The following is a 27546-nucleotide window of genomic DNA, read 5'->3' as shown; positions in this document are numbered from 1 at the left end:
CCCAATCTCCCAGTCTCACGTCCTAATGCTCATATTAGTCATGAAACTGTGAATCAACTTGTAGATGTTCAACATTTGAAAATAAAAAGCCAGACTACCACAAGGTAAAATATGTAGAATAGCGGCCCCCTTCTCACCACACTACCTACAAAAATACCCCCTTTGGACGCTCAGAAATCAACTGGACAGTACCTACCGTCAAGATATTGGCATCAAGACCCCAAGTTCCCCTCGTCAGGCACGTTGGATGTGCCGTCATTGTTCTCCCGTTCGGGTCGGGATTGCACGCAATGCAATATGACCCCATCCAGGCCTTTTTCCAGTCTTCTTTGGGCATCCTTTCTGGTGAATATCGACCGATACTGTCGATATCTGTGAGTCTTTTCGTCGGAGGAGGTCGGCTTCTTGGGTGATGGTTCTCTCGGGGGGCGAGGCTATTGAGACGGCGGGGATTCCAAGGGATTGGGAAATCCTGCGATCAAAGATCACAGAAAATTAGGATGATATGAGATCTGAAGTGAGTCGCGCATGGGAGGGTTCTTTGGTAGGTCGCAGGTTGAATTTTGGAATCAAGGAAGTGAAAGATCAGACGGTGGGGCGCAAGCTGACTTTTCATGAACCCTTCAGATGCTCCTTCTTGCCTGTTACAGGATTTTTATGGGGTTAAAGACGGGGGTAGTGTACGGGGATCTTATCTTGAACTTGACGTGTTGCTTCTCTGCTGTCCTCATCTCCTCTGATTGACAATCCCTTTTGATGCTTCTTTCTTGGGTCTGGCAGAGGGTCTATAGCTCATTGTGGATAGTCGAGTATGTAGAGCGCATACTTGCATGGCTGCTTCCTTACACGATATACAGCTGAGACATTCAGAGGTTTGAAGCTTCCATCACAATGGCATTTTGACTTGGCAGACGTTCATGTGATACAGGGAACCGATTTATGAACCTGGAAGGATGGCATGGGTGCATGATAATGAGAGCTGAACTTAACAATCCCAAGCCTAGGTATACAATGATGTAAGGTAGTTCGACTTTTTCACTTTGGGAGCTATTCAGCCCCTTAGTTGTACCATGGGTAGGCATGTTTGTTCATATCTCTCTGTCTTCCGTCTTCACTTGTGATCAATATGGCTTACCTACATACATTGTGCCATGCGCCTTATCTCACGAAGTCCAAAAGAGAAAGACAGTTTACCTTTCCGCTGAAGATATAAAAGCATCCAATCATCTCAAACACCCCCAGACCGCCCTTGAATCGCATCTTGGCGTCATGATTGATGATTTATACAAGTGTAAACAAACCCCCTGAAAAGTGGGTCAATCCCCAGTCCTCAGTGTCAACAGGCATCCTGGACAAAAGGTACGTGGCTGCAATCCTTGCAGGATCACTTCCCTATACATACACGTCTACCAACTGCTCCACCTTCTCCTCACGTCTATTTCCTAGCAACATACCTCACCTTCTCAATCAACTCCCTACACTCTGGATTATTCCACGCACCAAGCGCTACCACTGGGATCTCCAGCTTCGTCCAATCACCCCCAAACTCCACTAACCGCCTCCCCCTTTTATCCTCAGGTGCATACAACCCAACATGCATATTCTCCTCTACCGACTGCAGCTTTCCCGAGTTAAGCGGGATAAAGTGTATAGACTTGACAAGCCTCCTCCACTCATCGTGATGTCCGGCTTCAAAGCGAGAACGCTCAAGCGTTTTTGTGTATGCTAACAACAGAAACCGAGAGGTTCGAGAGTGCCAGGCTTCGTTTTGGGGGCGGAGGAAAAAGAATCTCGAGTACCAGGCTGCGGTTTTGCTTTCTTTGACAAGAGACTCAAGGATGTTGGTGATAGCTGCTTCTGTTGGGAAGAGGTTGAGGGCGTAGTCGCTTAGCACGACTTCTAGGTCACTTCGGCGGTATTTTGAGGATAAGGACAGAGACGCGAGTGTCGGTGTGGTGTTGAGACTGGCGGCAAGATTGCCGCTCTGACGCCTTGTTATGCAAGAGCTTGGAAGCCGAGCAGAAGGCTTGGGGAATGTGAGGGGTCCGTTCAAGACATCCGGGACTGAGGTTTCGTTCTCGGGATTGGGACCCTCAGCGAGAGCAAGGCGAAGGTCGCTCATGGCGTGGAGCTCCTGTCGGTCAGGGTCATCTTCGGTTTCGAGGACAGGGAGGACGGAAAGCCAACGAGGCAGTGTCGCGCAGACTCCACCGTCTCTGCAGATCCCATTCCCCTGCCGTGCATCATAACTTTTGAGAAGATCCATGGACGGGAGGAACTGGATCCAGGTATATCGAAGCGAAGGAATCTCGGACAAGTCCTTGAAACATTTGGCCATGGCCCGGGTGTGGAAGTCGGTCATCTTATGGTCTTGGTGTATTCGTCGGTGGGGTTTTGTGTGGTCAGGTACACCCCATCTGTCTGCATGTATGAGAAACTACAGCATCGAAATGTCAGCCTTGCACCCCACAGTCGAGTGAAACCGCCGGACTCACCTTGAACGGACTGAGTTTCCTGTAAGCATAGGAGAAGCTGTCTTCATCCTTTGTCCACGGACCAACCCCATGCTGACAAACTGGAAAGGCCATAACAAGGCAGTTACGGGCGCCGCTATCCAAGATAGATTTTTTTATCATATGAAACCGGGTTGTGTTTTCGGAAGTTTGTGGGCTTTCGGCGTGGCCCCCTTTGCCCTTGCCAGCATGACGGACGACCTGGGTGGCACTGCGTAGCTCGACACAATGACTCTCATCTTCTACAGGGCGCCAACTAACCCTTCTCAACCACTGCTTTGTCTCCCCTCGTTCGCCAGTAAAGGCGTCGTTTTGCAGCGTGAGAGATCGAATGAAATGGAAAAATAGCAAGCCTCGAGGGTCCAGAGACCGCATTTGCCGCTGGATGTCATCATTTTGACGTTTGCGAGTCCATCGTAGTCTCTTTGAGAATGGGTATGTAGTTTTGCATGGCGGCACCCTAACGTTCCCCTGGTTGTCAATCATGCGGACACGAATGCCATTTTCGTCAACCTCGATAAAGACACTGACGTGGAAGTCACTATCGACGCCCTTGACGTTGACCTGAGCTCCGAAATCCAAGTCAAGCAAGAGTTGAGCAAGATCAATAGTCTTCTCATCGCGTTGGGTCTTCCTGCGGGAGTGTCAGCAAGCAGTTGTGGGACAAGGGGCCATAGGGGGTGACAAACATGGCGGCAAAATGTGGAGTATGAAGAATGCACAGGATCCCATCATGCAGGAGGTTTCAAGGGCTCGTTTTTATAAAAATATATTCGTGAAATGGTACAACGTGATGCCATCCGCGTGTGGATGCAGCGAGAGCGTTTTGGGGGAGATTCTGGCGCTAAGGCGTTGTTGCCTGGCAGCCCCTGTAGGCTGGTAGGCACACAGCACACAAGCACCCGGACACAAGTTATCCACGATGACCGCCCGCTCTGGACCCAGATAATGCACAGAGATGCAAGCTGGAGCTGAAATCAGCTGATTGGAGTTGTCAATTCCCAGAATCACCAAAAAAACGACGCGAGCCGGATTTGAACCGACGCTTCCGAAGAAATGAGATTTCAAGTCTCACGCATTAGACCACTCTGCCATCGCGCCTTCTTTGTTATGGAAATGGTGGAAAGTTGTGGTATTATGTGGCTAGCAGTCACTGGTTCTGTTGTTCTCCATGTTGTGAAGCTACCCTGGATGCGCCAAGAGTTGCCCCTCTATTTTTGTGCTGTTTGCTGCCCCTCCATTCACCCCCATCAATCCGACGTCCATCCATCCAGCACGAGCTCAAAATAATAACCACAGCAGCATCGCCAAGGCATATCAGCATCTCACTACTAATTCGACGGACAGGAATCGGAAATACCTGTGAAATGGCTACAGGTGAAACGGCAACAGAACAATTGTCGCCATCAGAGCCCAATGACTCATCGACAAGTCTCCCGATTCGGACCAAACCAAACGCCAAAATAGCAGAAATGGAACCAGGTCCAGAGCTAGACAGCTACATCGAGTCCCTCCTGGCACAATGGAGAACCTGCATAGACGAGCTTAGCACCCTCGCCAATGCTTCCAAAGACGCATCTCGGCCCATCTATGGACTCTATCCTCTCCTCAAAGTCCAGCAGCGCGCATTGTATAAGGTGGTTCAAAAGCGAAACACAAAATCTGACAATGGCAACAACATTTCCGCCGCCCAGTACATGGGTATAAGGTCTTGCTGCTGGGATGACCGGTGGTCTCTGGTCAAAAAGTGTCATGGGCTGGTGGCCATCAACAAAGACTTCCCGAGGAGTCCTCGCGTCGCGGTGCCGACTGGTAGCGGGTGGTTGGCTTACAAGGACCAGCCCTTTCAAGAAAAGGTTGTCACTGTTGATGCCGTCGTGGATAATGGAAAGACATGGATAAAGTTTCTGTCCATTTCCGCTAGGACACTGGAGTATCAAGTCATGGCAGAAGGTTGGGAAAGCGATGCTGATTCTGAGGACGAAAGGGATGAGGCTGGTGACGACGAAGGAAACGGGTTCGGCCATACCGAATTTGTCGATGCAGTCTCCAAGGTCATCTTGGCTGCGAGGTGGAATCACTGCCGTCACCTTCATCTGATCTTGCCTGGCCTCCAGGAAGGACAATCAGCTGTTGTCGACAGGGTGCTGGATCACATTAAAAACAAGGTTGGCGGAACCGATGTCAAGGTCGATCTGATCTGCGCAGGAAGTCCGTTCCTTGTCAACGACCCTCCTCCTCTTGAAACGGCCATCCAGACTCTGATTCATGAGCGTGACCTGGTCGTCTCTCCAGACGACTGCAATACAATCACCGAGACCGTCAACCTGGACCCTAGCGCACTCGTGGCTCTCGTCACAGATCTTCATCATGGCCCCATCCCGCTGCAGCCTCTTGTGCAGCAAGAAATCATCACTCGCTCTGTTGCCGACCACGAAACCGACAATAATGAGCTGGTGTCTCGTCAAGACATCCTAGCCACAGTGCTGTATCCTGCCTTGCGGGGCAAGAAATTAGTGTGCACCGAATTCGCCGCAAAATACTTTCGCAAGCTCATCAGCGCCATCTCAACCCACTCGGAAGAGACCCGCGCATCCTTCATCATCCCGCCGTCGGCCGGCCCTACCAGTTCACCATCTTCGGCAGACGAACTGCGCCAATCCCTCCAGAAATGGTCCACCGTCCCAGTTCCCGGTGACCTCCAACTCCCGGTTCAAGTCGTCCCAGACATCACCCATGACGAGGTCCCTTCTCTTATCTCTTCGGGCCGCCTCCCTCCCATGGCTCTCGGCGTATCCAGCGACCTTTCCTTGCTGAACCGCTCTGTTTATCTATACGGCTGGGCCAACGATGTCACCACTGTCACCGGCCACCGCGGCATCGAGCGTCAAGTCCAGCTCTCGATCGCGTCCCATTGGACTCGTGACCCAGACGCGTCACGCAAAGGAAAGTATCCGGACCAGAGACCGCCAGACATCTGGCATCGGCATCTAGGCGGGTACCTCATCCACCGAGACAAGCCAAAAGATTGGAGGGACATGCTGCCGGATGGTGGGGATGTGCCGGAAGAGGTGGTGAGATGGACGTTTCCTTGGACCACATGGGGGAGAGGGATCAGTACGTACGGGCTGCCGGATACAAAGACTTGGGAGGGGGTTGGTCATGAGGACAAGAAGTCGTTTGGGAGGAAGATGACGGGGCGAGATGGGACGAGGGAGAGGAATGGGAATGGGAAGCTGAAGGTCCCTGAAGGAGAGGTAAAGGAGGGTGAAGAGAGGGAAGAGAAACAGTCGTGATGACAGCATATAACTTGGATCGACCACACGCAAATAAATGATCACCATCCACGCCGTTCAACATTTTTCTTCCCGCGACGATCATGTTTTTTAATCCGCGATCTTGGGTCTGCAAACGATCGCAATCGGACGGACGAGCCCAATGCCCCTGACTAACGCGATCGGGGGTTCCAACCCGGGGGGGTTTACCCGCCGTGAGAGGTGGGTCCAGGGGCTCGGGCGGCGTTCTGGAACCATTTTCTTGGCAAATATTGACATGGCGATAGCGCCCGCAATGTCGGGCTTGGCGCAGGTGTCAACAGCAACGTGGGAGCTGTCCTTGGGCGCGCACTGCCTGTCCGTATCAGATTGCGTTCTGCTGGGCTGGTATCGGTGAGACGGTGGTGTCGGCCTGTGTGAGATTGCGAGAGCTGATAACATTTTGTTTGCCGAGATGGCAGCGGCGTGTCGGTATCACCCCGAAATCCAATTTCCAGGGTTGCCGCCGCTTGGGTTTCGCGCGACGAACGCTAGGTACAGAGTCTTTACTTCGTAACCTCCCGACCGAGATTAGCCATTTGGCCGATACGTGATATGGTAATTTTGACAGCCGGCCGGTGGTGAAGAAAGTGCTTGATGAAAGTGTTGGGGTCACAAGAAGGGAAGGCCTGAGAGCGGGCCCCAGCAGCAATGACAAACTGAAAAGGTGATGTTAGATTGAGGCTCCACGCAAAGCCCCCCCTTTTTTCCCTTTTTAGCAGAAAGAAACTCTTCATCTTCTCCTTCATTCCTCCATTCTCACTCGCTCTCTCGTCCATCTTCTTCATTCCTTCATTCCCTTCTTTTCCTTTTCCCTTTTTCCACCGCTCTCACACTCGCCTTCGAGTTGAACTTTCCTCCCTCACAGTCTTTACCTCCCCACATCATCACCAAAAATGGCCGAAGAACAACAGAAGCTCGAGCTCAAGCTCGATGGTGTCGCTGTCCCTCCTGCTGCCACCGCCGCTCCCGCCATTGAGGAGCCCAAGCCCGCTGCTGCTGCCACGGAGGAGACCACCACCGCCCCCACTGCTGACGCTGCCGTCGCCGCCACCACACCCGAGGAGGCCGGCGCCACCGAGGAGACCAAGGCCGACGACAAGAAGAAGGCCAAGAAGGAGAAGAAGGCCAAGAAATCTGACAACGACGAGGAAAACTCCAGCTCGTCATCCTCTTCCTCATCCTCTGCTTCGTCCACCAAAGACAAGAAGAAGAACCCCCTCAAGAAGGTCGCCGCCATCTTCAAGTCCCTGTTTGGGTGCCTCAGCAGTCTCAAGAGGGCCGATAAGAAGGCCGACGCCGAGGGAAGCGACGCTGAGGGTGAGGAGGGCGCGGCCGACAAGAAGGACAAGAAGAAGAAGGCGAAGAAGACCAAGCTGGAGGCTGTGCCGGAGGGGGAGGAGACGGCGACCAAGAAGGATGACGAGGAGAAGGACGGTGTGAAGAAGGAGGATGCGGAAGTGGTGAAGGGGGCGACGACTACTGTCATCACGGCCCAGGCTTAGGTGCCGAATGGGGAGTAGAGGAGAGGGGCGGTGATCGAAACTGGTGGGTGGGTTGTCTTGGTCTCGATTCTGATCGAGCTCCCGCTGAGTTGGCTTGGGACATAGGTGCTTTCTTTGTTATTTGGCTTTTGGTGTTGATGATACCCGAGTCGTGTGTGAAGTAGGTAGTCGGTGAGTGCAAGCGATGAAGGAGAGAAGTCGTGTCAGGCTATCGATGTTCTAGCCGGTCCTCGTGCTCCGTAGGGTCTGGAAAAAGCAGAGGCTGGCAAAATGTTTTACTAGGATATTTTTTGTAATCTTAACGCGCCTTTGAATGGTACCAATGTCGACAAGAACTGTGAAGTATCCAATCAGCCAAGTGTGAGAATTGAGTGACCTTTGCAAGATGCTCTCGAATGTGTGTATATGCACGTAGTCACAAGAGTTTAACTATAAGGAAGAATTATCTATTAATACATAAATAAAATACATACCCTAGGTATTATCAAGTAAAGCAGATAAATAAGCTTGTAATATCGAGGTGTAGGAGATAGTTGACACAAAAACACCAGGGTAGAGCATGCCTCTGCCACACCATGAGGTTATTTTGGTATCATCTTGAAACTATTTTAATGATAATTTCCTGTGTACCTTAACTAGGAGTGACACAAAAGGAAACAAAAACAAAAACGGAAAAATGAAGGAGAACAAGGACTTGATGCTTCACCCCAGGATTTGAACCTGGAATATCCGAGGTAAGTGGGAAGCTAGGGGGGGCAACTCCCTAACGCCAGCTTCCACTCGTACACACTAGATAGCATGTAAAAGCAGCGCAGACTCCAAGTTTCAAACTCTCGAACGAACAAGAAAGCACTAGCGCGGGCACCTGCATGTGCTCCCACTTACCACTGAACCATGAGAAGGGCTCTCCAATTTGTTGGATGTTGGAGCGGGCTTTCCAGCTATCAAGGTTTATGGTCCTGCTCCCAGCTGCCCTGGCAGTGCCAATTCGCCAGCCTTTCCACCGAGGTCACAGTTGAATGCATGCCCAAGAGGTACCATTACTAAGTTAAAGTAAACCAACCACTTGTAAAGGGTTCTTATCAGCTGAAACATGTGTTTTGGTGGTGGTGTTTGGCCCAACCACGCTCCTGCCAACACGACTTACCTGACTGCGACTTGTTAAAATGCACAGTGACTTCTATCCCAGCAGGCCTTTTCAGATTTCAAATTTTGTGGGCTTCAAAATTGAGGACAGTGCCCTAGTGCGGTCAGTGCTGCTGAGCAATCTGTCAGTGGGAGCTCGCAGTCGATACAGTCTGGCACTTTTTCTAACTCCCCCCCAACACCTACCTCTGCGACAACCACGAGACTGGAAATCGGCCTCGGCACCCATCTTCGATTAGAACAGGCTACCTCGAATTTCCACCACTTCCAGGTTATGCATCTCGTAAGTACAACCTTCCATCGTTACCCTCGAACCGATCTGAGTTAACTGTTGACTTGCTCGTCAGCACCATGTCCGCCCCGTCCGAGACACTCCTCAGCGAGTTGGCAGCCAAGCTCCCCGGACTTCTGTTCGAACCCGACTGACCATTGACTCTTCCACGTCATGAAGATCCAAGCATTGTGGACAGAGTGCCCAATGGGACTTACCGCTCTCAGCTCATTGCCGGAAGAATCTTCTATCACACTTTCCACAATTGTGTCTGGGAGCTTCTCGCAGCCTGCCATTACCACCGCGATCTTATGGCTGGGGGACTGAGAAGAATGTCGCCTGACCTTTGGAAGGCTGCCAGAGACGGCACCTCATGGGCACAAGGACTGAATGTCGCTATTGTCCGCAGCCTAGGGTTGCAGAATTGCCCAAGCCTCCTAGTGCGGGTTTCAGCACCGTCGTAAAAACGATGGCAACGTACCATCAGCCTGTTGCGCTCTTTCTGTCATGGCTCTGCGGTTTGTGCGTGACATAGCACAATACGAGAACGATACCGAACTGGCCCCCAATTCCTACTTCGGCGAGGAGCGTGGACCGGCATATCGGATAGATGAGCGACTAAGCCGCGCTCGGAACGGGATGCCAGCCATTATTGCAGTTCATCCCATCACCACATACAGCAGATCCACGAGAATTACCGGCTCGCGGGTCCTGCATGGCAAGCTAACGGCTATGTACAACAAAACCGCCATGCACGCTCTCACAAGTGATGACCCGGATTGGATTACCTGTGTTCAATTGACGGAGTCTGGCCCTGGAAGTTGGGAAGTCGCACCCCGTCTTCATTATCTTTGAGGGAGGCCCTCTCAAAGACGCCTGTCTTGCGGTTTCGCCCCGGGGACGGTTCGCATTGAATCAGTTCTAGTCTTCAAGGGTGTTGTCGCTGGGGACGTTCCTCACCATCAGTGATAGTCGCGAGACGAGAAGCCGGTACGTACCAACCTTATCTTTTTGTTCCCATTATGAGATGTTTGCGGATGGGATAAGAGCTAACAGTTCGAAGTTTCCTGTTTCATCACCACCCACCATAGTTACAGTGCCATCCAATAGCGCTCCGGTTCTGAAGCTCCACGTTCCCCACGTGCCCAGTCCAGGAAACAGGGGTTAAATGTGGACGACTAGTACATGGGCGGGAAGTTGTAATAGATAACCGATAAGAATACATTCTTTACTTCAACCCTATTATTTATTCTTTTCCTCATATCTTAATCTAAGTTTGGACAAGAGGTGGCGGCTTGGCGCGGTGTTGTTCGTGGAGCGTTGGCCCAGCAACCACCAGGGGTATATCCCCCCAATGTTCGACAAAGAGAAGGCTGTATAAAAAGCAAACAAATGTCACGAACATGAGATGGACAATAGCCACAACAGCAAGAGGCTGTAATGCTCTTTGTAGTCTCATCCAAGACCAGAGTAAAGAAATGCCGCTCTCTGCTTTGAGGCTGGGCTAAGACAGCAAAAGAGCAGGGTGGGTAGCTGCACAACAAGAGTGTATACATGCCGGAAGATCAGATGACTGAACCTGTGACCCGGAGCTAAAGTCGGATATAGCTACCTACCTACCTATCCGTACCAGCTTTTCCTTCACTTCGCGGGAGAACTCCCTGTAACCATTCTTCCTGTTCAACTCAGCCTCAACATCGAACCCAAAAACAACGACAGTATGCTTGAGAAAGTAAATGGAGGTACCTTAACTACCATCCGCAAAGCCATCAGAACCGGATTTCAAAGGTATGGCCGCCATTGTTTATCTCTGTCATTCCCCAAGTTAACCTGCCTGGTATATTTCTCTTTGGTCCGAATTACGCAAGGTACCGCCCGCGTCTTCCAATCCCCGGCAAGCAACGTTCACGATGTATCTGCTTTTGAACCTTTCATCTTGGAATCTGACTACAATCCTCTCGCCAACCTTGGCAAAGAAAGTGTCGGAAAACATGCTTCTCAGGCTCCCAGACACCCATCCCGGAGTCCCCTAAAAATGTATCGCCGGTAAGTCCGTCTCCACGGCCTATTGGCAGAGAGATACATGCAAATTCTTCAGCAATCTGAGCTCGGTGACCTCCCGCCCGCCCCCCACCTTGTTTCGTCCAAGCCGAGACAGAAACCAGGATAAACATCGCCGCCACAGTGGGAGCCTGTCCCCTGGAGCTTCCTCCAAGATTTTGTGGGCCCAACTTTGACATGAGGCGCCTGCTTTTGCGGATGTGAGGGGATTTGGTGCACGGCCAGGGGAGGATGGAAGAGGCCCGAGATTCCAACAACACAGAAATCTCAGCCAAGACTGCTGGCTGAATTGACAGAGCGCAAATGCCATTTTTGTGATGCACAAAAAAAGGTCCAATGTCGATGCGGTGGCTGGCTGGCCCGGTGGAGTGGGTGGGTCTCGGTTCCGACTGGTCGGATGATGGGACACTCCAGGTTCGGATCCCTGTCACGATCCAGACCGATCAAAATCTCAGGGGGTTTTCAGCTTGATCCCGGGGTGGCACGTGTTGAGCGGCTGTCGGAGCATGACTGTTTACAGCCAGGACGTCAATAGTGCGGCTCAAATAGATCCATCAAATTTTAAGCCCCCCAATAGTGCATTTGAAACTGCATGAAAGAGAGCAGGCATTGATGCTTGATTAAAAAGTGGCGAAAAGTCCATCATGTTTTTGTTTTCTTGTCCTTTCTCCTCCAGAGTTCCTCTCCGCGTCACTCCTTTTTGGCCCTCTGTTTCGTAGTTCTTCTTGAACAATTACATTCGTTTTCAAACAACAACATCAACCTAACTACCTCGGGTTGTTGGACAGTCGATATGAGGTCTTGGTTGCTCTGCATCAGCGCCGGCGTTCTGGCCGGCGTGTCTAACGCGGCTTGTACCAACAAGTGCGGCTCCAACAAGTGCTTGGGTGCTATTGCTGCCGACCCTGCGTTCGGAGAGTCGTTCTGCTCTTCTTGGTTGGCCTTGGAACCCGCTACCACCACCGTCACCGAGGTCGAGACGGTCACATCGACTCTGCTCAATGTCGAGACGGCCTTAACGACACTCACTGTCACCACGGCGACATTTACAGTGTACGTGGTCTGCTTCCTCCATTACATGAATACTTATCTTTTGCTCACACACATCCCCATGCAGGACTGGCAGCGAACGTTCGACCATCTACCAGAAGCGAGCTCCCACCATCACCGAAGCTGATCCAGCCTTGCCCAACCCGACAGATGTCATTGCCTCCCAGTGTTCGTCCAACGATGATCGCATCAGCAAGGCCTGCAGCTGCATTCTGTCAACCGCTACCGCGTCTACCGTGACCGTGTTTGAGACCGCTGTTTCTACTGCCGTTGTTGAGGCCGAGGTTCGTCGTGTTTCCGCCCCGTTGTTCTCTCCGGACGTCTGTTGACTTACATGGTAATACAGAGCACCGTTGTTGAGACTGTCACGGACAATGTGGTGGCTACCGTCTCCGTCGCCGCCCCAGCCGTCACGATCCCCGTCAACATCATCGTCAACGGTGGGTTCGAGGACTACTTGAGGACCGGCAACATTCTCCCATGGACTGATACAAAGGATTCTACTGGCGGAAGGCTTGATATCGTGAACGGCGTGAACCCGTGCATGACAGGTGGCTCTTACTGTGCCGGCGGCCAAGTTGTCATCCGCCCCTACCCGCCTAGCACCGGTTCCAAATACGTCGCCATACGCGAGACCTTCGTCGGGCGCCCGTCAACCACTTATGCGTTCTCTTTCTTGTATCGCTGCCTCAACTATGACGCCGGCACCAGCATTGACATCCTGTACAAGGGCAGTGTCATCGGTAGCGCCAACCAATGTTACAACAGCGCTGCCTTTTACCGTCCCACCGGCATCACATTCACCACAGACGCCACGGGTCAGGGTGAGATCGAGGTGCGCTTCCGCAACTCCGGCGCCACGCCGTATCTCTATTTCTACGTCGATGACTTCAAGGCCATTGCTGTGTAGACTGGGCAACGCATCAAGGATGGGTGGGGCGCGACAGCTGTTGGATGTTGCCGTTCGGGGCATGGACAGTGGGATCTAGTATATATCGTCTGCTAATACTATATACGTAATACATCTACTTCTTCCACACTGGGCGTCATGGCTCATGATCTAGATATGTTGGAACATATAAATGTATAACTGACGATAGGTTGGATGACCAGGAAATGGACCGCATGTGGATCTGGTCCACGACCACCACACCAGCCACACAACCTTGTTGAGATTACCCCTGAATGCTCACACTGGCCACAACAAGACCAATATTGGGTCAATTTCTATGGAAGTTATACTAAAATGTAGCTCATTCACTGTCAGAGTCAGATATTGCATCTGCTTCTCGCTTGCGCCTGGTTTGACGTGCGCTGCGCTACACAGGCTGGGCTGGCTCTGGCTGCTCCACATCCTCCTTGGCTACCACTTCTTCCTCCACCACCCTCCCTTCAATGCAGGCATCTTCCAGTTCACAGAGCCTCACAAACTTGGAATTCGAGTCTTCTCTATTCAACTTGCGCCTTTTTCTTGCTTCCTGGGCCTTCTGGGCGTTCTGTTGGTGCCTTGCCGCATCAGCTTTGTGGATGGATGCCTCAGATCTCAGTGTGAGTATAGTACTGGTGAGAGTCCTTGCCGCAAGCCGTTTTCCGGCCGGCGTATGGTTCTTGAGTAGGTCCCTGACCTTCTTGGCCACCTGGGAATCCCCCACGGTATGGAAAGTAGGTGTTTTTGAAGAGAGATCCAACGGCACCACAGGATTACCACCTGACTTAAAGAGAGCGGTTTACGCCTACATATAGGCCATAATCCTATCCCACGCTAGCCGCTAATAATATTTTTTTTCCTAAAGCCCTACTTACGGGCACAGCTATATAGCCGAACTAAATCGGCTTCACCGTTAAGTATATTATTAATAAGGGCGTCGTTTATAGTTATAGACCTTTTATACGCCTTCTTTACACTAGAAAAGTAATCAATATTTAGGGGTTAAAGGACGTAAAAGTGATAGTACGATAAGAAAAAAAAAGTAAATATTACTTCTATAGTATTGGATTATAAAGTCGTCAGTAGTATAGAAGCTATAGTTATTATAAATAAAAAAAAAACAAGGTATTAATAAACTTTTAAGTTAAGTCTTTAATATAAAAACTTTTTAAATTATTTAATGGTAAGGTCATTATTAACTAAATTATTCTTTAATATAGCTATATACTAATCCTTATTTAATTAATCCTTACACTAAAGTGGGATTCGCAATACAGTACCTTACCTCGCTACAAAAAACTATACTTCCGCCAAAAACGAACTATCACGGGTGACAGATTCTCAATGCCCAGATGCATAGATACAATATCCACGTTCTCAGACCCCTTTCCAATGTGTTGGTATGCCAGGGAGCCTCACCTCACAACAAGAATGATAAGAGCTGGGATAAGCTATTCAAAAGCTTGGACTGGGTCTTCTAGAAGCCCAGATAAGGTGGTCTGGGATAGAACCTAATGTCATAAAAGCTCGGTCTGGATGCTATCAAGGCTCGGTAATGTAATCAGTGCTATGGTGGGCTTGGGAGGTATTGCTCAATACATGTATCTATCCTTCTTTAGGCACCTGTATCCCGCAGGCAGATTACTGCATGAGCTATTTAAAATCAACTCTCCGGGTTCCTAAACTCAACAGATAAAGGCCGACGGCAGAGCAATCCACAGGAATGAGCGCGTAATTCATTGCTGGGAGAGGTCAAAGAAAGTATTTAATCCCATCGAGAACCATAAATTACGCAGCCGGTGTGCCAGCTGTTTACCAGCCTTATCCAAGGGAGGTCTCTAGCTTGAACTGCACCGAAATGCACCATTTGACTCTCGCCTCCCGCCAGCTTTCATACTGTGAGGCCCGCGCATTTAGCCTTCCCCCACAAGCAGTTAAACACTCAACCTCAGCAAGTATATCAGGGAGTAGTCATGGCCAACAATCAAAAGTGTACACTGGCACGACCAGGGTCATCAAGATCCGGGTCCCTCGTTGTAGCACAATCATCAGCATATGCCCCAATAGGTATGTTGGATAGCACGGTTGTTGCTGGCGGAGTAACTGCTGGCACTTCACCATTCGAAACTATCGATATTGATGAGGTGAAGGAGTTTTACCTTTTGACACCCGAGGAGGTCAAGGCGGCTCTGCTTCGGAGAGAATCCAAGCGCAGCTCTACAACCGTCTTTGTTGACCCTTTCATCAGATATGGGTTGATTACGGCCAAGGGGGATGAGGTTGACTACGCCGAGGTGAACATGCGGCTACACCGACGGTTGTCGGTTGCTACTGCGCCGCAGCTGTAGCCATGAGAAGATTTTGAAGCAGAATTTTGGGCTTGGAGATGCCTTCGGTCTTGTATCAAGACGTAAAACAAACTATTTTGGAATGCTGTACTCCCCATCTGTCGGTTGATGACGGCTGTGATTGTTGAGCTACCTTCCTTTCCGGGCCTAGCGTTACAAGTGGCTGTGTGGCTGGCCAGAACTTCGAACGCCCCCCGCCCGTTTTTTTTTTTTCTGGGCATTAGCTTGATCTTGGCCAAGCTTGCGCTATCAAAGCTTGTTTCGATTCGCCAAGCTGCGCCGCAACGATGTGATGTTCACTGCCGGGGAGCGGAGGGATAGACTGAATTGGGAACCGAGGACAAACCATCGTCACTGTAGGTTGCGATTCTACCGCCGGCCCAGGCCCTTGGCTCTGTTTGCTTGCTGACACAGCTTCCCATTGGCTGATCTAGAATGTAACACTCAGGTAACTCACGAGCAACACTGACGCCACAGAGACCCCTCCCCTCACGACAACGGCCCTCGGGATGACTTGATTCGGAATGATCTCGCCAGGGAGATACTGACCCCCATCTTATCACCCAGCCAGACCTCATGGTGGTTGGGTCCCACCAAACCTGGCCGTTCCATGAAAGTAGGACACCAGCCAAAAACATGAGAAACATCCTCCCTGGTCTATCTTTTCCTTATCTGGTCTGGCGGTGTCTCTCCCCTTTGGCTGCCCTGCCCTTGTCAGGTCCAAGGCGCCCCGGTGACCTGATGTGCATGCTACTTCCACATCTGAGCCTTCTTTCCCTTTCGGCACACCGAGCCCTGCCCATTGACGACGGGTATTGGCGGGGGAGGCCATACATACATCCCAATCCACGTCCAAGTAGGTAGGTCGCACCAAGTCACAATCATCTGGCAAACCCGACAGAGAGAGGCGGGGAAGCAGCCAGTAGGAAAATTATATTACTTTGGAGATTCCGACCTCGTCAATCTATCTGCCTTTCTTATCACCCTCTCCGTCCTTTTGTTTTTTTTTCCCCCTCCCCTCACCCCGTCCCTTTGCACAACCATCACGAGTAGGCGAAAAGGAACTCGCATCTGCCTCGCCAACATGGCCGCCTTTTTCAGAAAACGCGCCCTCGACGAGAAACACCCCGACTCCCCCCCTCCAGCAACCGCACCAGGCGCCCCAGATGTCAGCAGCAGCGAGGAAGCCGGCATGGTGGACGAGGGCGTGCTGGGCCCGGATGATTTGCATCGCGGGATGCGGCCTAGACAACTCAGTATGCCTCTCTTTCTCCTCCTGTGTTATCCTCCCAATTTTTAAGTGCTAACAAGTAATTCCCCAGACATGATGGCCATCGCAGGCGCAATTGGCACTGGTCTGATCATCGGCACTGGCACAGCACTAAGGTTTGGTCCCGGCTCCCTCCTCATCGGTTACGTCCTCATGGGCTTCGTCGTCTACATCGTCATGGTCGCGCTCGGTGAAATGGGTGCTTGGCTGCCGCACAAAAAGTCGTTTTCTGGGTATGCGACGAGGTTTGTCGACCCAGCCATGGGGTTTGCGACGGGGTGGAATTACTTCTTTAAATACGTGATTGTGCTGCCGAATAATCTGACGGCGACGGGCATTATATTGCAGTATTGGGTCAAGGATCTAAATGTCAGTGTGTGGATTGTGGTGTTTGGGGTGGTGATTATACTGCTGAATGTGAGTGCTCGTCCTGGGACAGTAAGAGACATGAGAGAAAGACTGACACCGAGGAACAGCTGATCCACGTACGATTTTTTGGCGAGGCAGAATTTTGGATGTCGCTTGCTAAGGCGCTGGTCATCATTATGCTGATTCTGATGTGCTTCATTCTCTCTTTGGGCGGCAGTCCCTCGGGGTTCAGATCAGGCTTTTGGTATTGGACCGAGCCGGGGGCATTTGCTGAGTACAATGTGCGCTGGAAGGATGACTACTTCTACGTCCATGGCTCGACCGGCAGATTCTTGGGTGTCTGGGCTTGCATCGTGCAGGCAACCTTTGCGTATCTGGGCACTGAGCTGGTGGGTGTGGCCTTTGGCGAGACGCCTGACCCGAGAAAGAACGTGCCGAGGGCTGTGAACCAGACCTTGCTGAGAATCGTCTTCTTCTACGTCGCCGGCGTGCTGGTCCTCGGGATGGCCGTCCCGTACGACAGTCCCGAGTTGCTCAGGGCGACAAGGGAGAGGATTGGCGGATGTAAGTTGTGGCCCATATACGTGCCGAAATTGCCGAGCTGACCAGAAACAGTGGCCTCCCCTTTTACCGTTGCAGCTCAACGTGCCGGTGTGGACAAGCTCGCCGATGCCGTCAACGGAATGCTGCTAGTCTTCACGATCAGTGCCGCTAACTCGGATATCTACCTCGCATCACGCACTGTTTGGGCCCTGGCCAAGGACAGACAAGCACCAGAGATTATGGAGCGCACCAACAAGCGTGGTGTACCCATTCCCGCAGTAGCCCTCTCCTCCATCTTTATTGCCCTCGGCTTCATGAACGCCACCAAGGATGCCACGACAGTGTTTGGATACTTTGTCTCGCTCGTCACCGTCTTTGGCGCTCTGAACTGGATCGCCGTGTTGGTTAGCTACATTTCCATGATCAGAGCCATGAAGGTGCAAGGCATCCCACGAGAGATCATGCCTTACCGCAACCCTCTCTTGCCATGGGGCTCCTACATTGCGCTCATGGTTACCATCTTGGTTATTATTTTTAGCGGGTACTCGGCCTTCATCCCCCAGTTCCAGATCGACAAGTTTATGACGAGCTACATCGGCATTGTGGTGTATCTGGTGAACATCTTGGTATGGAAGTGGCTCAAGAAGACCAAGAGGGTGAGGCCGGAAGAGATGGATCTCTTGACTGGGAGGAGAGCGTAAAAGGACTGGGGTGAAAGGTGGGGAGGGGGACAGCTTGGGAGGTGATACCATATACTGCGATACATTTGCAATTCATGACTGCTTTTTTGGACAAAGACTGGCTCATTGACCTCCTCCTGTACATTCAACCCAGAGAATGGCTCATTATTGAAGCACAGGCTGACCAGGTTCAGCAGATCTTTTCTCGCGCGCAACATCATCTCTTCGTCTGTTTGCAATCATCAGCCTCTTTCGGTCCTTTTTTCTTGCATAACTTACTAACTACTCCCCATTGACGGAGTTTTCGGGATTATGTTCTCCACGATCTGATCTCGACCCACCGGTTTTTTTGTTTTTTTTGCTGACGACTCACCAAACAAGACGGCATCGCATAATCTGCCAAGCTGGGGTTTATTCGCGGACGGCACTGGTCCGGTAAGCGGGACGGTAGAGAGCTGCATGGGGATGGATCTCGGTTGTCGCTTTTTTCGGTTGCGGCGCCGTCTTCCGCTTGTGCAAGTGTGTACGTGTGCGGGATAAATTGCCCAAGAAGCGGGCATATCATCATTCTTTCGTGTCTTGGTCGGCCGTTTTGACGATCGGGTCCCAGATGGATCATGGAGGATGTAGTACCGAGAATGATCGGCGTTGCATTGCGGGTTGGGTGGACTTTTGTGGGGACGGGAATGGTTCAGATAAACAACGAACGGTTGTTGTCTGCTGCAAGGCATGAGGGAAACCAGGTTCATATTTCTTGTTGGCGGAGTGGTTGGCCGGCTGGTGCCGAGAATGATGTGGGCGGGAGGTATGGGTTGGATTGGCATAGGTGGTGTTGATCAACAGTTCTGGTAGACTTCCTATTGAGGAAGTTGGGCACGGGCGAGGCTTGGATGTTGAATCTGCGGCCCGTTGGAGCGGTAGATCTAATATCGAGGGGGATGCGAGTCGGTGAAATTGTGGGTGAGGTTGGCGGAGGGCCGACTGATGAGGATGGGTGTTGAGGAATCGAAAGGGATATAAAAGCTACTATCGTCGTCTCTGTGCAATGTTGAGAACGAGTAACTCAGCAGCCTCCCTCATCTAGACATCTCAACCGAGGAACCACCAACATGAAGTCTGTCTTTGTCGCCGCTGGCGTTCTCGCCCCCCTGGCTGCTGCCCACAGCATCTTCCAACAGGCTGGCAGTGGATCGATCGACTTCGGCACATCATGCACTCGCATGCCGGTATGAGCTTATCCAATCCCCTAGCTGTGCCCCCCGGTGACTAACATTATCTATTAGCCCAACAACTCTCCCGTCACCAGCGTTGGCAGTTCTGATCTTGCCTGCAATGTCGGTGGTTCGCGCGGCGTTGCTGGCCTTTGCGAGGTGAGCGGTACGTTGATGTCTCTCATACCTTAGTGTTCCTGTTCCAAATGCTGATACTTCCATCCAGCCGGTGACTCCTTCTTCGTCGAGATGCACGCCCAGCCCAACGACCGCTCCTGCGCCAACGAGGCCATCGGCGGGAACCACTTCGGCCCCGTCATCGTCTACATGGCCAAGGTCAACGACGCCAAGACGGCTGATGGCGCCTCTGCCTCGTGGTTCAAGGTCGACGAGTTCGGCTACGACGCCGGCAGCAAGACCTGGGGCACCGACACCCTCAACAAGAACTGCGGCAAGCGGACGTTCAAGATCCCCAGCAAGATCCCCGCTGGTGACTACCTCGTCAGAGCGGAGGCCATCGCTCTTCATACCGCCGGCTCGAGCGGTGGTGCGCAGTTCTACATGAGCTGCTACCAGGTTAGAGTTGCCAACAGCGGCAGCGGTCAGCTTCCTGCTGGTGTTAGGCTTCCGGGTGCTTACAGCGCGTCTGACCGTGAGTGAACTCTTCTCCTCTTGCGCTGTTTTCTCGCCTCATTCGTGCTGATGATTGATTGTGTTACAGCTGGTATTCTCATCAACATCTGGGGCGACTTTGGTACCTACAAGATCCCCGGACCTGCCGTCATTGACCAGAGCTACTTCTAAACTCTTTCCGTGAAAGGGGATACGGTGCAGACGGAATGAGACAGGGGCCATGCCGGAAACTCTGGTCTCCCTGCTGATCGACTGTCGGTGGTGAATTTGCTTTTTCCTGTACATAGTTGATCAAGCTGTAAATACTCTAGAAAGCTCAAGGCTCTTTGTCGTTGTCAATAATTTGGCATGATGCCTCCTCGATTGCTGTCATTGTCATCGTCATTATAAACCCTAACCCGTACCCGAATTGCACTGAGATGGTGACGCAACTTGACCCACCTCTCATCCAAGTCGAGCCTGCCATCTGAACTCATCAACTGAACCTGAACTGTTTCAGCCCCCCAAATCTGAAAATCTTGAGAAAGAGTGTTAAATTAGCAGAACAAAGTCAAAGACTTCTTCCAATTATCCATCATATTTACCAAGTATTCCGTTTGACTGCCTATCTTCATCCCATGCAGTTGCGGGGCATCATTCCTCGCCGCTCAGCCAGCCCCGCTTTGACTCGCCCTCTTATGGACTTGTTCATTCCCTCTCTCACCAACAACCTCATCCTCACCCCAAACAAGCACACCACCACCTTCACAGATCCTCACCATCATCATACCCACCACCACCGGCATTTGCACCTGCTTTTTCACCATCACTCTACCACGACCGCCCCTGCCAAACCCCGCCGCAACTCCTTCCCTCAAATCGTCAAATCCAAAATGACGCAAACCCTCCACAAGAAGCAAGAACCAGCCATCACCTCGGTCACGGAACTTCCCACCTCGGAATCCAGATGGGTGACTCTTCAAAAAATCGAGTACACCGACCAAACAGGCAAAGCACGCACATGGGAGGTCGCCTCCCGCAAGACTCGCTCCGCCAAGACAGGCGTCGACGCTGTAGCTATTGGCAACATCTTGCTTTCTCCCAACAAGGCCCCCTCCACACTGCTAGTGATCCAATACCGCCCCCCACTAGACGCTTACACTGTCGAGTGGCCTGCCGGTCTTATCGACGAGGATGAGACAGCCGAAGAGGCGGCAGTGAGGGAGTTCAAGGAGGAGACGGGGTACGAAGTGAGCAGGGTGCTGAGTGTCAGCCCGGTGCAGGCGGCTGATCCGGGCTTGTCGAATGCGAATATGCAGATGGCTATGGTAGAGGTGGAGGTGCCTGAGCTGGAGGCGGGCTCGCTGCCGGAGCAAAGGTTGGAGGATGGGGAGCACATTGAGCGGGTGGTCGTCCCGCTGGCAGAGCTATATGAGAAGCTGGTGGAGTATAGCAAGAGGGAGAGGTTTATTGTGGCGGCCAAGTTGTTTCATTTTGCGGCGGGCATGGATTTTATGAAGACGCAAAAGTATGGGCTTTAATGAGGGATTTGCTTAGTTGAGCAGCAGCAGGCATGGAGTTAGCGGGCATCGGAGAAGACCTCCTAGAAATGATAATACCACAAAGTCATGAATACCTTGCTGTGGTTCTCACAAGTGTGGTGTTTGGAATGGCCATTGCATGACAGGCGCCGACCCTAACCCTTTCCACATACTCAGAAGAACACAACACCACCATGTGATGGGGTGCCACAGCAGAAACAGGCACATGCAGGAACCGCGATACCCTCCTATAAAAGAAAACCAAGACTGAACACCGTCATGTGTCTGCCACTTGGCAGTCGCCAGGGATGCGTGATCGGATGACCAGTCATAAGCGGGCGGGACCGGAGACCACCCGCTCACCTTTCTGGCAGCGGCATTGCTGCGACACACAGAAAGCGATATTTGGCAAATGCGCAAACCGTTTCAAATGCAGTGGATGGCATGCGACGTTGGTCGATCTGGGGCTGCAGAAAGGATCGCTCTGTCAGAGGCAAGACAGCGCAGCAGGCGCAAGCAAGCAAGCAGTGCGACACATTTAGCATAGGGCAGGGTGTATTTAAAGCAGAACAGGGACGGGCAGTTGGCATATGAGGTGGGGTAGAATCGGCAGTGTGAGTGTGAGCAACAAGTCTGGCTGACTGGCTGTGTTGAAGATCTAGTTGGGTGGGAGTGAATGTGGTTCGTCCTGCTAAAACAGCGGGAAGCTAGGTAGGTAGCATGTTGAAGAAGATACACGGATGGATGAAGAAGAATAGGGAGGGAGATAGATTGTGTGGTAGAGACAAAGAATTTGAAGAAGATGAGTCCAAGAGGTAGTATAGATGAAAGAGAAATGTCTCCAACAGCAAGACCAACGTCATGACATCAAAGTACATAAAGTGCTCTGTTGATGTTGACGAGGTTGAAAGTGGGTTTGTTGACTCTAAAAGAAGCTCAGGTTGCGTGGAGCAAATGGTGCACGGTTGCCATGGTGCCATTAGCGCATGCAGAGCAGAGGGAGATGAGGAAGAGCCCACAGGTGCCAAGGAAAACACCCAGCCCCGGGACCAGGACTGGGAGAACGAGGAAGGATCCAACCTTCCTCCCGCCCGCCGCCAACTCGACAACCGACGACATCGCAATCGCCAACCGAGACGACTTACGACGGAATCAGGTAGGTAAGTAGGTCGCGAAGTGCGATCACTCGATCAAGTCCACCGCCGGACTCTTCGACGCCCTTTCCGACTGTCCAAGGCGCCCTTTTCCCGCCCGCGCGACCGTCGGGTAAGCTGCCTCTCGCTCTCTCTCTCTCTCTGCGTTCTGTCTCTCTCTCGCCTGTCACTCATCCCACCGCGACCGCCTTCTCCTCCGCCTCCACCTCCCGCAGATTACGACCTCAGTTGTTGACGTCGTCGCTCAACACCAGGAAAATACCCCCCCATCGCGGGAACTCACAGTCGGCCATGACCTGCCGCATTTTCGCATAACGCCTCGAGCCTTCCCGCTGCATTTTACGATAACGATCCACGACTTTCATATCTGCTTTCAGTTTCTGTTTTCGTTGCCAACTGTCCGACGTTCTTTCCGACCGCCTTTTCCCTAGAGTTAATTTATTTCCACAACCATCACATGCGAGATTCGTCCCTTTTGCGCATCACAGCCACTACATCTCGCAGTATCGCATAGCAAAAATTACGAAAAAACAGCCACCAACAAATAATTACAACAAAAAATGTCGGAGCCACCATCATCCCCTCCAAGCGCCGGGGCCAACCCCCAGGATGCGCTCGCGTGGTACAAGTCGCAATACGAGCTGCTCGAGCAGGAACTATCGGAATTCCAAGCCTCAAGCAAAGAGCTAGAAGCCGAGCTCGAAAAGGACCTGGATGCTGCCGACAAGCGGGAAAGGGATCTGCAGAAAAAGGCCGAGAGCCTGAGCTATGAGGTGGAGGAATGGAAGGTACTGATATCTCCTTATGAGCGCACTCGAGTGACGGTCTGGCTGACATGTCCTACCAGCGAAAATACAAGGAATCCAAATCCGAGGCAAATGCGGCGCAAAGCATTCTCGAGAAAGAGATCACCACCCTTCGCGAAACAAACCGGACCTTGCAGCTCAGACTACGGGACATCGAGGTAGCAAATGACGACTTTGAGCGACAGGCGCGCAACACCACGTCATCACTGGAGGATCTCGAGTCCAAGTACAATGTCGCCATCGAACGGGCTGTCTTGCTGGAGGAGGAGATCAAGATTGGGGAACAGGAAAGGGAACAGCTTCGGGTAGAGACTCAGCGGTTGAGGGAGGAGTTGTCGGATCTAAAGATCGAGGCCGAAATCTTGCAGCACAAGATCAAGAAGCAGGATGCCCGCCATTTATCGACACTCTCCACTGACCTCTCGCTCCCCGGCTCCCCGCCATTTGGCAGCTCACCTCACTCGACCGCAAGCTCACCGATGATCACCACCCCACCCGACACCAAGTCGCTATCCACCGCGGACACCTTGTCCGAACTCCAAGACCCACCATCACCCTCCATCTCGGAGATCTCTCAACTGTCCCGGTCACGACTCAGCGTCACAAAAGGTCCTACGTCCCAAAGGAAATCCCGATTGCCTTCTGCCGACAGCAGCATGGCATCTAAACCAAGGTCCGTTGGCGGTGCGTCTAGCTCTTCAACCCGGGGCAATCGTGTGGCGACTGCTTCCGCCGCATTGCGCACGTCTGCCCAGAGAAACTCGACTACCAGCAAGCCACCACCAAGCACGAGGGCGCATAAGATTCCGCCCTCCAATTCACTCACCCATATCCGGACGCTCACAGCACAGATGCAGCGTCTGGAAGCTCGTGTGCAGTCTGCCCGGTCCAAGCTCCCTGCAGGTTCGGCCAGCACCCCACCACGGGGCTCACCAAGAACAGTTCCCACGGTACCATCTTCGGTCACAATACGCAGTAGGAAGCGTAATGCCGGTTCCACAGCTTCGTCGACGATCAGCAACGGCGACGCCAAACCAATGCCATCCAATTTCCGCAGCAGCCTTTCGAGTTCAACGGCGAATAAGCACGTCCCCCGACTTAGCACGTCGGGCGTCTCCCGATTGTCCTTTGGTCCGCTGCCCAACCGTAACCCTAACCACCAAGCCGATGCATCTGATATCCCACGGCCCAGCAGTCGAGCTAGCGTCTCGAGCTACGCACGGCCGGTTAGCAGACAGGAATCGCACGGCGGTGGTCCCTCGAGCGCCGCCATGCCACCTCCCAGGCCGATGAGCAGGGCCAGTCTCACGGGGTCCAGAACACCACTAGGTAGGCCGAGGAGTAGTCTGGGCATGCACAGTGGGAGGGAGTCGCATCATGGTCACAATCCAAGTCACAGCGTTAGTTACAGCACGCTGGAACTGGATGAGGGAGACACTGGGGAGTTCCGGACGCCTAGCAGACGGGGAACCTTTAGCAGGATGGACGAGGGTGGGTTCAGTGCCATTCCGGGACCAAGCGGGATTCCAGCACCGAGGAGGCAGAGCGGAGGGTCGGGAGGCATCGGGCTGCGGAGGACTAGTAGTGCCAGTGCTGCCGGGCCTGTAGCAAGTCTGCTAGCGGGAGGCATGCAGGGGAGGGTGCTGGAGGATTTGGGGGAAACCTACTAAGCCAGGTCCATCAGGCAAAGAAGATAGTTATGATGGAAGGGGGCATGATTAAGGAGCCCATAATTTACAATTGTGTTGAAGCGAAGAGGCGGCGTGATAGCTGGCTGGCTGAATGGGTTGGTTGGGAGGCATGGATGATACCTTTATTTTGACTTTGGCGCCTTACTACACAAACAGGGACGGAAAGGAAAGGAAGGGAAGGGTGAGGAGGGGGCAAATTGGGCTGAAGGGGTGGGGGGGTTCACACATCGCAACTCTCTGGCTTTATTTTCTTCTACCTTATATTTCTGACTGAGGTGAGGCGGGTAGAGTGGGGAGGGTGCTAACCCACCGGAAGAAGAAAGACGGGGCGTGGATGTGTGAGAGAGTGATGATGGATGAATTGGTTGCTTTGATATACACTTTTTTTCAATACTTGATACCTATTTTTTATTCTTTTTTTCTGTGCATTTTACAGTTTGCATTACGATTGACGGTGTTTTTTGTTTTGCTTTATGATGACATGAGAGATGAGGATTGAGCTTGGAGGGCTTGAGCATGGTGGTGGGTTGTGGTTATGAGATGATATTTTTGTAGTTTTGCATTTGTTTTGTAGCGATTCTTAACTTTGATGGTATGATTACATGTAACGAATGGGGTGGGTGTTGTGATTCGGGGTTGGGGATTTTGTGTGACTTGGGTGCTGAGCGAGGGAATGGCGTTTGGCTTGTTCTTCTGTGACTGAGGGGTATAGACATGGCGCTTGAGGAGTATGGACATGCATGGTATTTGAGGAGTATTCTTCCTGGAAACTTCAAGGGCAAGAAGTCTTCGGGAGACGGACTGATGCATAAGGCACAGCAGAGGCAACGAGTGATAGTTTGAAGGGCACGCGCAAGTAGTACCTAGCATGCGGTGGACGACACTGCAAAAGTTCTGAACCATACCTAAAATATGGCTACTAGGCCTTGAACTGACCAGTAGGTCTTGAGAGATAGTCAATAGGCCTTAGGGAGTAGTCAAAAGGCCTATTCCCTGTTCAAAAGGTAGAAGTCAACGGTTGTCATACGTCTTACTTACTTGTAGTACCAGTTATTTTGTCGACGACGCGTGCCTAGGTAGGTAGGTACCTTGGGAAATAATCTTGACAAGTTGGAATACAGAGCCAAAATATCAGGCTCAGAGCTTACGAGAGCTGTGTGTGCGTGTGTCAAAAGAGGGTGTTCATCTTGCTGAAGTTTGTTGTGATTTGTCAAGGTAAACGAAAGGATTAGTTAGGTACTTGGGAAAGCATTGATGCGTGGTCAAGAGAACAGACAAATGTACCCCCCTTCTTCTGTCCACGTAGCTGCAGCAAACTTGGTGAAGCTCGATGTTACACCTTAAACTAACAGCATCAGTTGACTTTTATAAGGCTGAGCTTCATGTCTTTGAAGGTGCTGTGCCTGGCAGATCCTGGACTGGTCTAGCCCCCCGTTGGCCTCATGGGAGAGGGGACCAAGAGAAAAATCGTACGATTCTGATGTCAGTGGGGCCTGGTTCTTCTGCTTACCTGCCTTCCCGTCGGGTCGGATCGACCTGTCAAGATTCGGCAGTGGCTTCCGATCTGCTTGGATTGCTTGCTTGCAGATAGATGTGCAGAAGGGCATGGTTCGCAGTCTTAAGAGTACGGCGTATGTTTGGGCATGTTGGTGTGGAGGGATTAGAGGTACACCTCGTGGTGGAGGAAGCAGGAGGGGGCTGTGTGGTTGGACACTAGATATGTCTGGCAAATTATGGACATTACCAACGGTATACATAGACATGATCGAGATGGATGGTCCTACAATCACCGGACTGGAGGTTCATGATTCATCAAGAAGAGGTAGACAGCCTGGGACCACATCACGATGGCCATTGTCCCATGTGGCTAGTCTTGTGGTCCGTGATGGCGGCAAGGTTTCTCCAGTGCGGAGCGGCCCGGTGACGACTCTATTCTTGGAGACAAGGGTCTTTTGTGTTGACGACAGTGTTTGTCGCGATGGTGAGGTGGCATGTGATTTATCCAAAAGTATATCTGGCTGTCGATGGCCGAGTGGTGACAACACTGCAATACCCACCACTGATAACACCGAGAGAGCCATACAGCTGCCACATCTGCATCTCATGATGAATGTGACGGCGTGACCTATTCCTGATAGGCCATCTCTGAGGACTGCTTGAACGCAAAGGAAGGAAGATCTTCTTATCAAGAGAGGCCAACGTCTCAAAACCGAGCGGGAGAATATCACCGAGCGGCGACTTCACTCGGAAGTTGAGAGTCTCCAGACCACGAGGCCGGACAGATGGAAACCGGGAATTGTCGGCCACTACAAATGTTGTTGACCAGCCGAGTCAGTGTTGAAACTCGTCGTGTTGACGGATCCCTGAGCACAACCAAAACACGGAAACGCCTGGGGAGAGAGATGGAAAGGACCAGAAATGGTGCAAGTCTAGTCCGTAAAGGGCAATTCCTGGGCGGACAAGATGTTGGGGATCTGCGGGTCCGACTCCGGTCTTTTGCGCTAACAATTTCCTGTCGATCAAAGGGACCCGG

The 27546-nt window shown here is 51.9% G+C and overlaps 9 protein-coding genes and 1 non-coding gene across 10 annotated transcripts; 8 read left to right on the top strand and 2 right to left on the bottom strand.

Moving 5' to 3' along the window:
- Positions 1 to 1033: 1033 nt before the first annotated feature.
- On the bottom strand, positions 1034 to 3553 carry QC761_703720 (uncharacterized protein). The gene is made up of 3 exons (XM_062881946.1): positions 3203 to 3553; positions 2496 to 3147; positions 1034 to 2437 (listed from the first exon to the last, which is right to left on the bottom strand). Coding segments are annotated over exons 1-3 (1656 nt in total). The 5' UTR covers positions 3205 to 3553; the 3' UTR covers positions 1034 to 1435.
- QC761_0102500 lies at positions 3533 to 3614 on the bottom strand. Its single transcript has one exon. It is a non-coding gene; the product is annotated as a tRNA-Ser (tRNA).
- A 266-nt stretch (positions 3615 to 3880) lies between these two features.
- QC761_703730 (uncharacterized protein) lies at positions 3881 to 5809 on the top strand (the record flags this gene model as incomplete). The annotated part of the gene is made up of 1 exon (XM_062881947.1): positions 3881 to 5809. One exon carries the CDS (start codon positions 3881 to 3883, stop codon positions 5807 to 5809), a length of 1929 nt encoding a protein of 642 aa, XP_062727853.1.
- A 914-nt stretch (positions 5810 to 6723) lies between these two features.
- Positions 6724 to 7332, top strand: QC761_703740 (uncharacterized protein; the record flags this gene model as incomplete). The annotated part of the gene is made up of 1 exon (XM_062881948.1): positions 6724 to 7332. The coding sequence occupies one exon, from the start codon at positions 6724 to 6726 to the stop codon at positions 7330 to 7332; it is 609 nt and encodes a 202-aa protein (XP_062727852.1).
- Positions 7333 to 11247: 3915 nt separating this feature from the next.
- QC761_703750 (uncharacterized protein) lies at positions 11248 to 12904 on the top strand. Its single transcript, XM_062881949.1, has 3 exons — positions 11248 to 11863; positions 11928 to 12144; positions 12207 to 12904. Exons 1-3 carry the CDS (start codon positions 11604 to 11606, stop codon positions 12768 to 12770), a joined length of 1041 nt encoding a protein of 346 aa, XP_062727851.1. The 5' UTR covers positions 11248 to 11603; the 3' UTR covers positions 12771 to 12904.
- Positions 12905 to 15361: 2457 nt separating this feature from the next.
- QC761_703760 (uncharacterized protein) lies at positions 15362 to 18019 on the top strand (the record flags this gene model as incomplete). Its single annotated transcript, XM_062881950.1, has 5 exons — positions 15362 to 15492; positions 15571 to 16392; positions 16459 to 16823; positions 16883 to 17339; positions 17391 to 18019. The coding sequence occupies exons 2-5, from the start codon at positions 16221 to 16223 to the stop codon at positions 18017 to 18019; spliced, it is 1623 nt and encodes a 540-aa protein (XP_062727850.1). The 5' UTR covers positions 15362 to 15492; positions 15571 to 16220.
- Positions 18020 to 19107: 1088 nt separating this feature from the next.
- Positions 19108 to 20013, top strand: QC761_703770 (uncharacterized protein; the record flags this gene model as incomplete). The annotated part of the gene is made up of 4 exons (XM_062881951.1): positions 19108 to 19224; positions 19282 to 19375; positions 19436 to 19861; positions 19931 to 20013. The coding sequence occupies 4 exons, from the start codon at positions 19108 to 19110 to the stop codon at positions 20011 to 20013; spliced, it is 720 nt and encodes a 239-aa protein (XP_062727849.1).
- Positions 20014 to 20459: 446 nt separating this feature from the next.
- QC761_703780 (uncharacterized protein) lies at positions 20460 to 21362 on the top strand (the record flags this gene model as incomplete). The annotated part of the gene is made up of 1 exon (XM_062881952.1): positions 20460 to 21362. The coding sequence occupies one exon, from the start codon at positions 20460 to 20462 to the stop codon at positions 21360 to 21362; it is 903 nt and encodes a 300-aa protein (XP_062727848.1).
- Positions 21363 to 22332: 970 nt separating this feature from the next.
- Positions 22333 to 22831, top strand: QC761_0102430 (uncharacterized protein; the record flags this gene model as incomplete). The annotated part of the gene is given in 3 exon segments (XM_062873133.1): positions 22333 to 22522; positions 22531 to 22628; positions 22802 to 22831. Coding segments are annotated over 3 exon segments (318 nt in total).
- A 245-nt stretch (positions 22832 to 23076) lies between these two features.
- NDE1_1 (NADH:ubiquinone oxidoreductase) lies at positions 23077 to 25195 on the top strand (the record flags this gene model as incomplete). The annotated part of the gene is made up of 2 exons (XM_062881953.1): positions 23077 to 23304; positions 23364 to 25195. The coding sequence occupies 2 exons, from the start codon at positions 23077 to 23079 to the stop codon at positions 24990 to 24992; spliced, it is 1857 nt and encodes a 618-aa protein (XP_062727846.1). The 3' UTR covers positions 24993 to 25195.
- Between the last annotated feature and the right edge of the window lie 2351 nt (positions 25196 to 27546).

Source organism: Podospora bellae-mahoneyi, chromosome 7, assembly GCF_035222275.1.
Source record: "Podospora bellae-mahoneyi strain CBS 112042 chromosome 7, whole genome shotgun sequence".
NCBI lineage: Eukaryota > Fungi > Ascomycota > Sordariomycetes > Sordariales > Podosporaceae > Podospora > Podospora bellae-mahoneyi.
This window is presented reverse-complemented; position numbering and strand designations above follow the sequence as displayed.

Coding starts and splice junctions, on each gene's coding strand:
- QC761_703720 (XM_062881946.1), bottom strand. Junction 2,438..2,495: donor GGAAACTCAGTCCGTTCAAG/GTGAGTCCGGCG, acceptor TCGATGCTGTAG/TTTCTCATACATGCAGACAG.
- QC761_703750 (XM_062881949.1), top strand. CDS start 11,604: ATGAGGTCTTGGTTGCTCTGCATCAGCGCCGGCGTTCTGGCCGGCGTG. Junction 11,864..11,927: donor ACCACGGCGACATTTACAGT/GTACGTGGTCTG, acceptor ATCCCCATGCAG/GACTGGCAGCGAACGTTCGA. Junction 12,145..12,206: donor CTGCCGTTGTTGAGGCCGAG/GTTCGTCGTGTT, acceptor ATGGTAATACAG/AGCACCGTTGTTGAGACTGT.